We start from the raw sequence: 14151 nt of genomic DNA, 5'->3' as shown, positions 1-14151 counted from the left end.
TTAAAAAATATATCATACCTGTGATTCATGAGTTCAAGCCCTGCACTAGGCTCTCTGCTATCAGCACAGAACTTGCTTTGGATCCTCTGTCTCCCTCTCTCTCTGCTCCTTCTCTCTCTCTCTCTCTCTCTCTCTCTCTCTCTCTCTCTCTCTCAAAACTAGATAAACATTAAAAATACATATATCAAACCTGTGAGCTGGTGGATGTCACTTAAGCATCAGAATTCATTAAAGAGTATTAAAATTATAATCCAGGTTTATACAAATACAGATGGATATTTATCTTTGTATTGAGACTTACTTGAGAATAGAAACATCAAGAAAGTTCTTGTCTTTACCAATTAATAAATGAAGAGAAAAGATAATGAGATAGCTATACAATCCTTTAAAAAAAAAAAAAAAAAAAACCCAGCTTGTTTCTGAGTGCTAGTAACACAGTCCAAGCTTTTATCTCTTCATAAATGCAACACAGGTAATCTCAAAGGGACTAGATATTTATAATTAAGTATATAATATTTAAATTGTCTTGTTTTGTGGAAAGTATGTGTTTGTGGGTGATTAAAAGATTCAGCATGTGTGGGTTTCATCTTTTAGTTCAACAGTAAAACATAAGTGACATTGGTGCTTGAATTCTTATTCAAGTAGCAAAGACATTCCTCAGACATACATAATACATCTGCTGAATAGATGATTCACCTTTCAGTAACTTCACAGGTGTTAACTTTGCCAAACAAAACAGGTAAACCATCTTCCATTCATTTTTTTCTGATGCAAGTTTTAAGTAAAAATTTTTTACAAAAAATATAAAAATATACATATGTAAGTCCATAACGTCCATTTAGAAAATGAATTTGCATCAACTTCTGAGATGTGAGGATTATGTAATGTATATTTTGTCAAAAAATAACTAAATTGGGCTCCTCCTAACTAAATCAGGAGGGAGGGGATTCTAAATCAGGGTTTCATGCAGTACTGAATTACACAAAGAAGATCTGATTGTAGAGTGGTGTTCAAATAAAATAGTCCCAGAAAAGAATGAAGAAAGAAACCTACCCAAACCCATCCGTGATCTGAACAATACAGACATGTGTGACTGTGAAACTTGGGCGGCTGCTTGGTAAGGACGTCAGCATCATATATTCATGGCTCATGCTTATGTGTAGCCATGGGGAAGAATAGCCTTAGTTATTGGACTTCGAAGAGTCTACTAGTGGTCGTACCACTGCATAGGCTTTTTTTTTTTTTTTCAATGTAAGGTCACTTTATTTATTTTTTCAATATATGAAATTTATTGTCAAATTGGTTTCCATACAACACCCAGTGCTCATCCCAAAAGGTGCCCTCCTCAATACCCATCACCCACCCTCCCCTCCCTCCCACCCCCCATCAACCCTCAGTTTGTTCTCAGTTTTTAAGAGTCTCTTATGCTTTGGCTCTCTCCCACTCTAACCTCTTTTTTTTTTTCCTTCCCCTCCTCCATGGGTTTCTGTTAAGTTTCTCAGGATCCACATAAGAGTGAAAACATATGGTATCTGTCTTTCTCTGTATGGCTTATTTCACTTAGCATCACACTCTCCAGTTCCATCCACGTTGCTACAAAGGGCCATATTTCGTTCTTTCTCATTGCCACGTAGTACTCCATTGTGTATATAAACCACAATTTCTTTATCCATTCATCAGTTGATGGACATTTAGGCTCTTTCCGTAATTTGGCTATTGTTGAGAGTGCTGCTATAAACATTGGGGTACAAGTGCCCCTATGCATCAGTACTCCTGTATCCCTTGGGTAAATTCCTAGCAGTGCTATTGCTGGGTCATAGGGTAGGTCTATTTTTAATTTTTTGAGGAACCTCCACACTGCTTTCCAGAGCGGCTGCACCAATTTGCATTCCCACCAACAGTGCAAGAGGGTTCCCGTTTCTCCACATCCTCTCCAGCATCTATAGTCTCCTGATTTGTTCATTTTAGCCACTCTGACTGGCGTGAGGTGATATCTGAGTGTGGTTTTGATTTGTATTTCCCTGATAAGGAGCGACGTTGAGCATCTTTTCATGTGCATAGGCTTTTGACTGAACCAAATAGCTAGTCCCAGGTCAGCGGTGGCCCCTTTTCTAAAGCAGTGCCAGCACTGGTCTCTTTAAGTTATTACTTAATAAATGCATCATGAAGCTGATGGTTAACACTGTTCTTACTTTTGCAATCAATATTCACCCCATGATTCCCCTTCTTCTGGGAAGAGCCAAAGAAACTAATGAAGATTACTGTCCATAAGTCTATAATTTGAAAACATGATGACATGAGTGGATAGATAGGATAGGGGCTAGATTTTAAATTTGTATACAGGAGGCTTAAGGTAAACAAAATTGATCTGTATATGTGTAGCTCTCTTCCTAAGTGATGAAAGTAGTATTTTAATAAATAGGTCTGAAAGTAATATGCAGAATATATTAGGACAGGAAAAAATTGGTGATACAGAGAGCTAAAGGTTACACCAAAAATCTAAAAATTAATACTTTTGCATCACCTTGGAGTTTTCAAGAGAGTTTGCCACATACCTCATTTGCTCTTTGCAATAATTTGTGGGGTGGCTATGAAGGATAATATTATCTACACAGATGAGGAAACAGGAAGCTAGAGTAAATGACTTGCCCAAAGTCATGCAGCTGTGATTGGCACAGCCAGGATTCCCATCTGTCACACCACCTGTCTCCATTTCCATTGCTCCTAACATGATTGTATCCTGGGTGCATGTAGTGGCAGGAATGGAGAGGGAGGGACCACGCAGAAGGATTTTGAAATCACAAGTGAAAGAAATTGGCAATTGATTGGGTATAGGTGATAAATAGGAGAGGAAAAGGTGATTTGTAGGTTTCTAAAGCATGAAGACAGTGAGATTAATATCATCAGCTAATGTTAGCAACAAGCTTACTCTGTGCCAGGTCCTGTGCCACACTTTGCTTTATTATCTCAATGAATTCTCACCACTCTTTGGTGGGGGGAGAGGCATGTATTATTCTTGTCCCCATTTTATAAGGGGAATACATGAAACTTGTTCCCATTTTTAGAGGAAGAAAAACAATCAAGGTTTTTTCTACGAGACAGGATAAAGCTCAACTGGACTTACTGGCCTATGATGTCTGTACTTGGGACCTGAGATTCAGGGCGATGGTTTGGTGTTTTTGTGTGTGTGGATGTAATTATGCCACTAGTCACGAAATAATCAAGCCAGGCCATTGTTAGTTATGATGTTTCCAAGTCTAGCACTGCCAAACTGTCTAATGCCTCTGAGTACTTTGCCTGTCGTTAAAGTAGGCTGCACTAAGTAGCTGGTTTTGCCTTGACTCTGGACTTTAAAGTGGCCAGCCAGGTAATCCAGGTACAAAGATAAGAATGCTTTCCTCCTCAGTTATTATTTTAAAATTAAAATATAACTAAGTGTTCAACATTCGCAAATCAATCAACGTGATACATCACATTAATAAAAGAAAAGATAAGAACCATATGATCCTGTCAATTGATGCAGAAAAGGCCTTTGACAAATTCAGCACCCTTTCTTAATAAAAACCCTTGAGAAAGTCGGGATAGAAGGAACATACTTAAACATCATAAAAGCCATTTATGAAAAGCCCACAGCTAACATCATCCTCAGTGGGGAAAAACTGAGAGCTTTTTCCCTGAGATCAGGAACAAGACAGGGATGCCCACTCTCACCGCTGTTGTTTAACATAGTGTTGGAAGTTCTAGCATCAGCAATCAGACAACAAAAGGAAATCAAAGGGATCAAAATTGGCAAAGATGAAGTCAAGCTTTCGCTTTTTGCAGATGACATGATACTATACATGGAAAATCCAATAGACTCCACCAAAAGTCTGCTAGAACTGATACATGAATTTAGCAAAGTTGCAGGATACAAAATCAATGTACAGAAATGAGTTGCATTCTTATACACTAACAATGAAGCAACAGAAAGACAAATAAAGAAACTGATCCCATTCACAATTGCACCAACAAGCATAAAATACCTAGGAATAAATCTAACCAAAGATGTAAAAGATCTGTATGCTGAAAACTATAGAAAGCTTATGCAGGTAATTGAAGAAGATATAAAGAAATGGAAAGACATTCCCTGCTCATGGATTAGAAGAATAAATATTGTCAAAATATCAATACTACCCAAAGCTATCTACACATTCAATGCAATCCCAATCAAAATTGCACCAGCATTCTTCTCGAAACTAGAACAAGGAATCCTAAAATTCATATGGAACCACAAAAGGCCCCAAATAGCCAAAGTAATTTTGAAGAAGAAGACCAAAGCAGGAGGCATCACAATCCCAGACTTTAGCCTCTACTACAAAGCTGTCATCATCAAGACAGCGTGGTATTGGCACAAAAACAGACACATAGACCAATGGAATAGAATAGAAACCCCAGAACTAGACCCACAAACGTATGGCCAACTCATCTTTGACAAAGCAGGAAAGAACATCCAATGGAAAAAAGACAGTCTCTTTAACAAATGGTGCTGGGAGAACTGGACAGCAACATGCAGAAGAATGAAACTAGACCACTTTCTTACACCATTCACAAAAATAAACTCAAAATGGATAAAGGACCTGAATGTGAGACAGGAAACCATCAAAACCTTAGAGGAGAAAGCAGGAAAAGACCTCTCTGACCTCAGCCGTAGCAATCTCTTACTCGACACATCCCCAAAGATAAGAGAATTAAAAGCAAAAATGAATTACTGGGACCTTAAGAAGATAAAAAGATTCTGCACAGCAAAGGAAACAACCAACAAAACTAAAAGGCAACCAATGGAATGGGAAAAGATATTTGCAAATGATATATCGGACAAAGGGCTAGTATCCAAAATCTATAAAGAGCTCACCAAACTCCACACCCGATAAACAAATAACCCAGTGAAGAAATGGGCAGAAAACATGAATAGACACTTCTCTAAAGAAGACATCCGGATGGCCAACAGGCACATGAAAAGATGCTCAACGTCATTCCTTATCAGGGAAATACAAATCAAAACCACACTCAGATATCACCTCACGCCAGTCAGAGTGGCCAAAATGAACAAATCAGGAGACTACAGATGCTGGAGAGGATGTGGAGAAACGGGAACCCTCTTGCACTGTTGGTGGGAATGCAAATTGGTGCAGCCACTCTGGAAAACAGTGTGGAGGTTCCTCAGAAAATTAAAAATAGGGGCGCCTGGGTGGCTCAGTCGGTTGAGCGGCCAACTTCGGCTCAGGTCACGATCTCGCAGTCTGTGAGTTCGAGCCCCGCGTCGGGCTCTGTGCTGACAGCTCAGAGCCTGGAGCCTGTTTCAGATTCTGTGTCTCCCTCTCTCTGACCCTCCCCCATTCATGCTTTGTCTCTCTCTGTCTCAAAAATAAATAAACGTTAAAAAAAATTAAAAAAAAAAAAGAAAATTAAAAATAGACCTACCCTATGACCCAGCAATAGCACTGCTAGGAATTTACCCAAGGGATACAGGAGTACTGATGCATAGGGGCACTTGTACCCCAATGTTTGTAGCAGCACTCTCAACAATAGCCAAATTATGGAAAGAGCCTAAATGTCCATCAACTAATGAATGGATAAAGAAATTGTGGTTTATATACACAATGGAGTACTACGTGGCAATGAGAAAGAACGAAATATGGCCCTTTGTAGCAACGTGGATGGAACTGGAGAGTGTGATGCTAAGTGAAATAAGCCATACAGAGAAAGACAGATACCATATGTTTTCACTCTTATGTGGATCCTGAGAAACTTAACAGAAACCCATGGAGGAGGGGAAGGGAAAAAAAAAAAAAAAAGAGGTTAGAGTGGGAGAGAGCCAAAGCATAAGAGACTCTTAAAAACTGAGAACAAACTGAGGGTTGATGGGGGGTGGGAGGGAGGGGAGGGTGGGTGATGGGTATTGAGGAGGGCACCTTTTGGGATGAGCACTGGGTGTTGTATGGAAACCAATTTGACAGTAAATTTCATATATTAAAATAAATAAATAAATAAATAAACAAACAAACAAACATTTAAAAAAAAACAAAAAAAACAAGAAAAAAATAGTTGATAAGTCAACAACTTAAAAAAAAAACTGAGAACAAACTGAGGGTTGATGGGGGGTGGGAGGGAGGAGAGGGTGGGTGATGGGTATTGAGGAGGGCACCTTTTGGGATGAGCACTGGGTGTTGCATGGAAACCAATTTGACAATAAATTTCATATATTGAAAAAAAATAAAAAAATAAAAATAAAATATAACTAAGTATAATTATCAAGTGACTATTAATAGAAATATTGAATTTATGTAGAATACATTATTTAGACTAAAAGTCTTAAGTACAATTACCTTACTTCTTAATTGTTATCAGTCACTGTCCAGATTAAGCCTGGTTTTCCCCTTAGGTTAACCACTTCACACATTTTTACCTTGTCATGAGCCTCTGTTGGTGCCGAGGGTATGTCTGAGACCCTGATTGGCCATACCTCCCTCTAATCTTTGAATTGCTCTGTAAACTCATTTAAAACTATTTGACAAAAGAGCCTTCTCAAAGTTCCTGCTTCAGTCCTTGCTTCCTTTTTCTCTTTCAGTCAGTCAGAGAAAGGAAAAGCAATTGTATATATCAAATAAATAGTGTATGAAAAAAATCCCAAACCTTTTCCAAACGGTGGTTTACCAGCTCACTTCTAAAGGCTCCAAACTGTATCTCTTTAGGTATCTACCTGTTAGTTATTCATTCACTTGCCTGCATGTAGCAGTATCTTAGCAACCAGAAATTTCATGGAGAAATCCTAACTCTTCCCTAATACCACCTATTTTTTAGAAGTTGGCCTTCTTTTAAAAGACTTGGAGTTATATAAGCAAGAAATGCCAGAATTTAGTTCCTTTAGAAAATAAATTTAAATAAATCATAACAATTTTTTACAGGGCTATAAAGAAGTTTCTTCCCAGTGGTCCTTCACTCTGAGGTTGCATTGGAGATTATACTGGTGGGGAAACTCTGTTCACTCCCAGGGCAAAGGGTCATGGCTGTAAGTGTCCTTCTTCCTGATTCGCTCTAGGATTGTGAAGATGTCCAGTCCCAACCTGAACATCGTGACCTTACTTGGCAGTTGTCTGACTTACAGTAGCATTTACCTCTTCGGGATTCAAGATCGAGATGCTTTAGCGGGAGGCTCAATGGAAACTCTCATTCAGGTGGGTTAAATCTTAAGTTTTTGTTTTGAGAAAAATGTTCAACTTTTGATATCTTTTTAAATCAGCGTCTCCTGTAGATGGTGGTTACCTTTATCCTCTGAATGGGTACTCTCAGAGGTGATCATTGTATTGCTTAGTGAGGTCCGCATCTGTCCCGTGCCCTGTGTGGACTGAAGCTTTGCAGAGTAGAATGTGGAGAACAATTAAGATCCCTCTCATGCCTCTTGCTTCTGTCCCTTTTCCCTGTAGATAAGACTATCCATGCTGTGCATTGGGACCTCCCTTGTGTTTGGCCCCATTCTGGGGAAGAGCTGGCGACTCTACAAGGTGTTTACCCAGAGGGTCCCGGACAAGAGAGTGGTGAGTAAGCAGCAAGTAGACACTACTTGATTACAAACAGCAACTTTATTATTGATTATTAGCTAGGGAAGTTTGTGTCAGATTAATGGGTCTGGCTCTTATATGGCAATCTGTAGTTCCTGGTTCTCATTTCAAACCCTGGAGTGGTGTGGCCTCCTAAGTCCCCAAGCCTGGAAGGCCATGTGTCAGTGCTCTTGGGAGATAGGTCTTTGAACATAGTTCTGCTTCATATGCAACCCAGGCCATGGTACTGCTGGTACTGTGTGAGCTGGCCAACATCTGGCACCAGTGAGAGGGAGAACAAGATGCCCAGAAAGACTGTTGTTTGGCACAAGTGTGAGCTGAAAATGGAGTGAGGGAGAGTGATTACAGGGAAGCTGTAGCAAGTAAGGAGAGCTTTTTCCTTCACTGGAACCCAGGTCTTCTCCATGCCAAATGCCATTCTCTGCACTAAGAAGGATGGGCTTGGAGCAGTGAGCAAGAAAGAGGACACCCATTCAGCAGATAGAATCAACCCTAGAAGCTATGTGCGAGCCAAATGACCTAGATGTGTCCCTGACATCAGATGTCATCCTGACAACATTTCCCCATTTTATCAGCTTCTCTGCCCAAACCTCAAAGCCTGATCATCAAACCCTTGGGCTATAGGCCCTACCCAGACCCAGTATATCACTCAGTTGGAGTTTACTTCTCTGCAATGATTTCTTTTTTTTGCAAATATTATTGAATCATGGTAAATACTTACGAAAAGCTCAGCTGTGAGTGACCATAATATGAAAAAAATTGCCTAAAGGACAAGAAATTCATCTGTCCCTCTAGAACACAGATTCCTTTTTATTTAAAAAATAGTTTTATTGAGGCATAATTGACATGCAATGAACTGCATATATTTAAACTATATGATTTGATAAGTTTTGACATATGTATACACTCATGAAATGTTGCGTAAAATCTGCAGAAGTTTCCTCATGAATCTTTGATATCTCCCTCTCCTGTCCAATCCTTATATCCATTCCTATTCCTGGGCAACTATTGATTTGCTTTTTGTCACTATAGACTAGTTTGCATTTTTCCAAAATTTTATATAAATGGAATAATACAGTATGTACTCTTTTTTTTTACCTGTTATAATTATTTTACTTTTACTTGGCATAATTGTTTTAAGATTCATACATATTATTGCATGCACCAGTGGTTCTATTTGTGTTATTGCTGAGTAATAGTCCAATGTGTAGACATACAGTTTGTTTATCCATTCATCTGTTGATAGATGTTTGGGTTTTTTTCCAGTTTGGGGCTATTAAAAGTAAATCTGCTATGAACATTGTTGTATAAGTCTTTGTGTAGGCATATGTTTTCATTTTTCTTGGTTAAAAACCTAAGAGTAGAATGGGTGGGTCATATGGTAAGTGTATTTTTAACTTTTCAAAAAATTGACTGTTTCCCCAAATGGTTGTACCTATTACATTCCCACCAGCAGTGTATGAGAGTCCTTCATTTCTACATCCTTGCCAACATGTGACTTGGTTGTTCTTTGTAGTCATTCTAATACATGTGAATAGTAGTATCTCATTGTATTTTTAATTTGCATTTCCTTAATGCAATGTTGAGCATCTTTTCACATGGTTATTTGCTATCCATATGTCTTCTTTGGTGAAATATCTGTTCAAATCTTTTACCCATTTTTTAAAAACTTTAGTTGTTTGTTTTCTTATTATTGAGGGTTTTTTTTAATGTTTATTTTTAAGAGCGAGAACGCAGGCGCGTGCAAACTGGGGAGGGGCAGGGAGAGAGGGGGACAGAGGATGCGAAGCGGGTTCTGTGCTGACAGCAGAGACCCCAATGCCGAGGGCTCAAACCCACAAACTGAACCAAGAGATCTATACCTGAGCTGAAGTCAGACTCTCAACCGACTGAGCTACCCAGGCATCCTTTTATTATTGAGTTTTGAGAGTTCTTTTTATATTCTGGATACAATTCTGTCAGCAAATACATATGCTTTGCAAAGATTTTCTTCCAATTTTTTGTGTCCTTTTTTTTCATTCACTTAAGAGTATCTTTCAAAGAAAAGACATTTCTAATTTTGATGATATCCAATTTACCAATTTGTTCTTTTATGGATCATGTTTTGGTATCAGATCTAAGAAATGTTTGCCTAACCCAAGGCCTCAAAAAGTTTCTCCTGTGTTTACTTCTAGAAGTTTTAGAGTTTTAGTTTTTACATTTAGGCATATGATCCATCTTGAGTTAATTTTGGAATATGGTGTGAATATGAATCAAAGTTAATTTTTTTGCATATTAATATGTTTATTCAAATCTAGGTCCTTTGGATTTCCATATGAATTTTTCACTTGGTTTGCCAGTTTCTGCCAATTTCTGCTGGGATTTTGACTGAGATGTATTGAATCTATAGAACAAATTGTGGAGAACTAACTTCTTAACAATGTTGTGTTTTTTAACCCATGAACACAATATATTTCTTCATTTATTAAGGTCTTTTCTAATTTTTATCAATAATTTTTTATAGTTTTCAGTGAAGGTCTTTCATACCTTCTGTAGGATTTACTCCTAAGTACTTTTTTTGCTATTATATGTGTTATTGTTTTTTATTTCACTTCCTGATTTTTTGTTGCTAATATATAGAAATACAATTGATTTTCATATGCTGATCTTCTTTGCTCCAACCTTCCTAAGCTATGTATTGCTCCCATTAGCTTTTTTGTAGATCCTACAGATTTTCAACATAGATAGATGATCATATCATCTATGAATAAACACAGTTTCTTTCCATCTTCCGTATGATGGCACTGTCTAGAAATACCAGTACAATGTTCAATAGAGGTGCTGAGTGCTAGGGTGCCTGTGTGGCTCAGTTGATTAAGTGTCTGACTCTTGATTTTGGCCCACCTCGGGCTCTGCACTGACAGCCTAGAGCCGGCTTGGGATTCTCTGTGTCCCTCTCTCTCTGCACCTTCCCCACTCATGCTCTTCCTCTCCCTCTCTCTCAAAATAAATAAACATTTAAAAAAAAAGAAATGCAGAGCACAGACAACCTTGAATTTTTCTTGACCTTATGGCCCCAAAGCATTCAGTATTTCAAAACTAAGTATGTTAGCTATAGATGTAGATTTCCTTTATCTAGTTGGGGAAGTTTCCTTCTATTCACATTTTTCTGGGTTTTAATAAAGGGTTTTAATAAAGAATTTATGTTGGGTTCTGTCAAATGCTTTTTCTGTGTCTACTGATCATATTTTTTTCAAATTTGTTTAGTTTGTTAGTATGGTGAATTACATGAAATGATTTTAGGATCTCAAACCAATCCTGTATTCCTGAGACAAACTCCACTTGGTCATGATACATAATCCTCTTCTTATATTGTTGTCCTCCTCTTCATAAAATTTTGTTTATAATGTGTGTACTCATGTTCTTTTTTTTCTTTTCAAAATTTTTTTTAAAAGTTTATTTATTTTGAGAGAGAGAGAGAGTAGGGGAGGGCCAGAGAGAAAAAGAGAGAGAATTCCAAGCAGGCTCCAGCCCAATACAGGGCTTGAACTCACAAACTGTGAAACCATGACTGGAGTTGAAACCAAGAGTCCAACACTTAACCAACTGAGCCACCCAGGCGCCCCTATACTCATGTTCTTAAGGGGTGTTGTTCTGTAGCTTTATTTTTTATAAAATACTTTTCTGGCTTTGGTGTAGGGTAATACCAGCCTTATAGTATGAATTAGGAAGTTTACCCTCCTCTTCAGTTTTGGAAGAGTTTGTGCAAAATGCCATAATTGGCATTCACATATAGTGTGAGTGTCTCTCAATAGCATGCTTCCATTTCTCCCTCTCCTGATCTTTGTGTTGTTTTTACTTCTACATATGTTATAAGCCCCACACAGTTGTTACTAATTTTGGTTTGAACAGTTATATTTTAAAGATATTTAAATAATTAAAATTAACACATACTTTTCCATGAAGGTCATATTTCCTTATATAGATCCATATTTTCATCTGGTATCATCTTCCTTTTGCTGTAAGAATATTAACATTCTCATGCGGGTATGCTAATGCTGAATTCTTTCAACTTTTGTTTGTCTGAAAAAGTCTTTATTTCCCCCCTTTGTTTCAGAAGGCTGCTTTTGCTGGATATAGAATGATAGGTTGAGGCTTTCTTTTCTTCTTTCAGTACTTTGAAGTTTTCACTCCACTGTCTTCTTACTTGGCCTTGTATCTGATATGAAATCTGATGCCATCCTTATCTTTCTTCCTCTACACATACTGTGTCTTTTCTGCTGGTTGATTTGAAGATTTTTTTATCACTGGTTTTGAGCAGTTTGATGAAGCAACTGGTTTTTATCTTACAAACACCATGAATCATGTAAATGGTTGTACTTCCTTCTTTTCATTGGCTGTCAAAAACTCAGATCCATATTTCTGCCCTAATTCATGAAGGCTGTGTACTCTCCTCACCTGACCTTTCATCCTAAGTCTCCATATTTTCTCTTTTCCCTGATATTTTTTCAATTTTTCATCTTGTTACAGTATATATACTTTATTAATTTTATTTCTCTAGTTACAAAAGTAACACATCCTCTTTGTATGAAGTAAAATGATTCATATACATATAAAGAAAATGATAGTAATCTCTCTTCCACCACCCTTATCTTTTAATCGTGTCCTCCAGGTTAGTGGCTGTTTACAGTTTTATGTGAAAACTTCCATATCTCTCTATACGCTCATATCAACAAATATAGAAATAATAGTATGTTCATTTTATAAGACCCCTTAATCCATTGTGGGAAAGACAGGATATGGAAAAAATAAACAAATGAAGATGTTTAATGGTGAAAGTGATATGGACATAATACCATAGCGCATCTTTGGTGTGTGTTTCATCTTTAATGGCTGGATAGGAAGCCCCCTGGGAGGGCTGACCCCGGAGCCTTTAGCTCAGAGCACATAGGGTACTCCAGTCCCTGTGTCATATAGCCAGCAAGCAAAGGAAAATTATGACCTTGACTCTTTTGCAGATAATCAAAGACCTGCAGCTACTGGGGTTGGTGGCAGCCCTGGTGATAGCAGACGTGATCCTGCTTGTGACGTGGGTGCTGACTGATCCCATCCAGTGCCTCCAGATTCTCGGTGTCAGTATGACGGTGAGGGGCCCAATCCCTGGAGAATCTAGTTCCTGAGCTGGGAGGACTGGCTTCTGTGGGTACACTGGGGTCATCCTCCCAAGCAGTTAACATTAACAAGCAGTTAAATGACCCAAAAGGAGGGAGAATTAGGATCCGTGGCTGCTGTGAATGCCCTGCCCCTCGTCTGCAGTGTGTGCTGCCTCCCACTGCTCCTGCTCCACGTGTCTTCCAATGGCATCTACTGAGATGTTGGCACACTGGAACTGCCTGGCAGTTATCTCTGCTTTCACGTCCACATTATCAGTAGTGAGACTTTCAGCTACAGGAAGTTACCTTCCCCTAATTGTTGAGAAGTAAAGGCAGGATTTTGAGATGGTCTGTGGAGTCAGTGAGCCCTCATTCAAATCCCACCTACCAGCCATGTGACCTTGGGAAAGTCATTTAACCTCGCTAAGGCTCTATTGCCTCATAGGCAAAATGGTTATGATATTACTTCCTATTTCATAGGGCTGTGGTGAAGATTAAGTGAAACAATGCAGGTAAAGGGCTCAACTGTGCCTAGTACATAGTGTTCAGTCAACAGGAAGTATTATATGTCTCCGGCCTCACAAGGGGTGAAGAATACAGCGGACTCTTGACATTGCAGATTTAATATTTACAGTTTCAACTGTTAACAAATAGCAGGAACATGATATGAAATCCTTTGTAATTTTGCTGATACACTAGTTTGAGTCACTGTGGTAGCAAAGCACTTAACTGGGGAGTAAACCCCACCACTACCAAGTATCCACATGTCAGCCAGACTTTATCGTCTTCTCCTTTAACCCATAGTCAACTTGCATTTGGATTCTAATGGAGTCACCTAAATGTTAGAGTTTTTACATATTAAGGGGGAAATCATAGAAGTCACACTCCAGGATGTTCACAAAGATCTCCTGTGTGTTCCTGGTAATTGTGGATTCCCTCAGTCCTGACTCTGTGTCCTTCCTAGGTGACAGGGAGAGACGTGTCCTGCTCTCTGACCAGCACACACTTCTGTGCTTCCCGGTATTCTGATGTCTGGATTGCTCTTGTTTTGGTATGCAAGGTTGGTAACCACATGTCCTTGGGATACACCCTGTCACAAACAAAATAGATGTGAAAAGGGAACCACAGGAATTAACAAGGTAATTTCTGCAAAGAATCTTGAACTCCAAGGAGACCTCTGTTGACATAAAATCATGGCCCTTATCATTTCTCTACTTTTTATTTGTCTTGGGGTTACTTTTCCAACTCTATTTAGTCTCCCTCATTCAGTTTTCCCCAGATCATATGGAATACAACCACTGTTTCTCCCATTTCTTGGTCTGATTTTTTAATTGATTTAGCAGTACCAGTTTTCTCCCCAACTCTCTGCAAGGGAAATTATGAGGAGACATTTTATCCAGCTTTATTTTTTCTTTTGAGTG

The 14151-nt window shown here is 38.6% G+C and overlaps 1 protein-coding gene across 4 annotated transcripts in view; it reads left to right on the top strand.

Moving 5' to 3' along the window:
* The window catches only part of GPR156 (G protein-coupled receptor 156), a 123782-nt gene that overhangs the window by 91931 nt on the left and 17700 nt on the right, over positions 1-14151 (top strand). For 3 of the 4 annotated variants that reach the window (XM_019448481.2, XM_019448480.2, XM_053903416.1), the window contains 4 exons: positions 7079-7214; positions 7464-7574; positions 12596-12721; positions 13695-13790. In XM_019448481.2, coding sequence (XP_019304026.2) covers positions 7079-7214; positions 7464-7574; positions 12596-12721; positions 13695-13790 — 469 coding nt within the window. The remainder of the gene's footprint in view (positions 1-7078; positions 7215-7463; positions 7575-12595; positions 12722-13694; positions 13791-14151) is intronic. The other variant, XM_019448482.2, reaches the window with a different exon arrangement.

Source organism: Panthera pardus, unplaced genomic scaffold (genome assembly GCF_024362965.1).
Source record: "Panthera pardus isolate Hobbes unplaced genomic scaffold, ASM2436296v1 HiC_scaffold_16, whole genome shotgun sequence".
NCBI lineage: Eukaryota > Metazoa > Chordata > Mammalia > Carnivora > Felidae > Panthera > Panthera pardus.
Note: the sequence above shows the minus strand (reverse complement) of the source record. Positions and strands in the feature narration are given on the sequence as shown.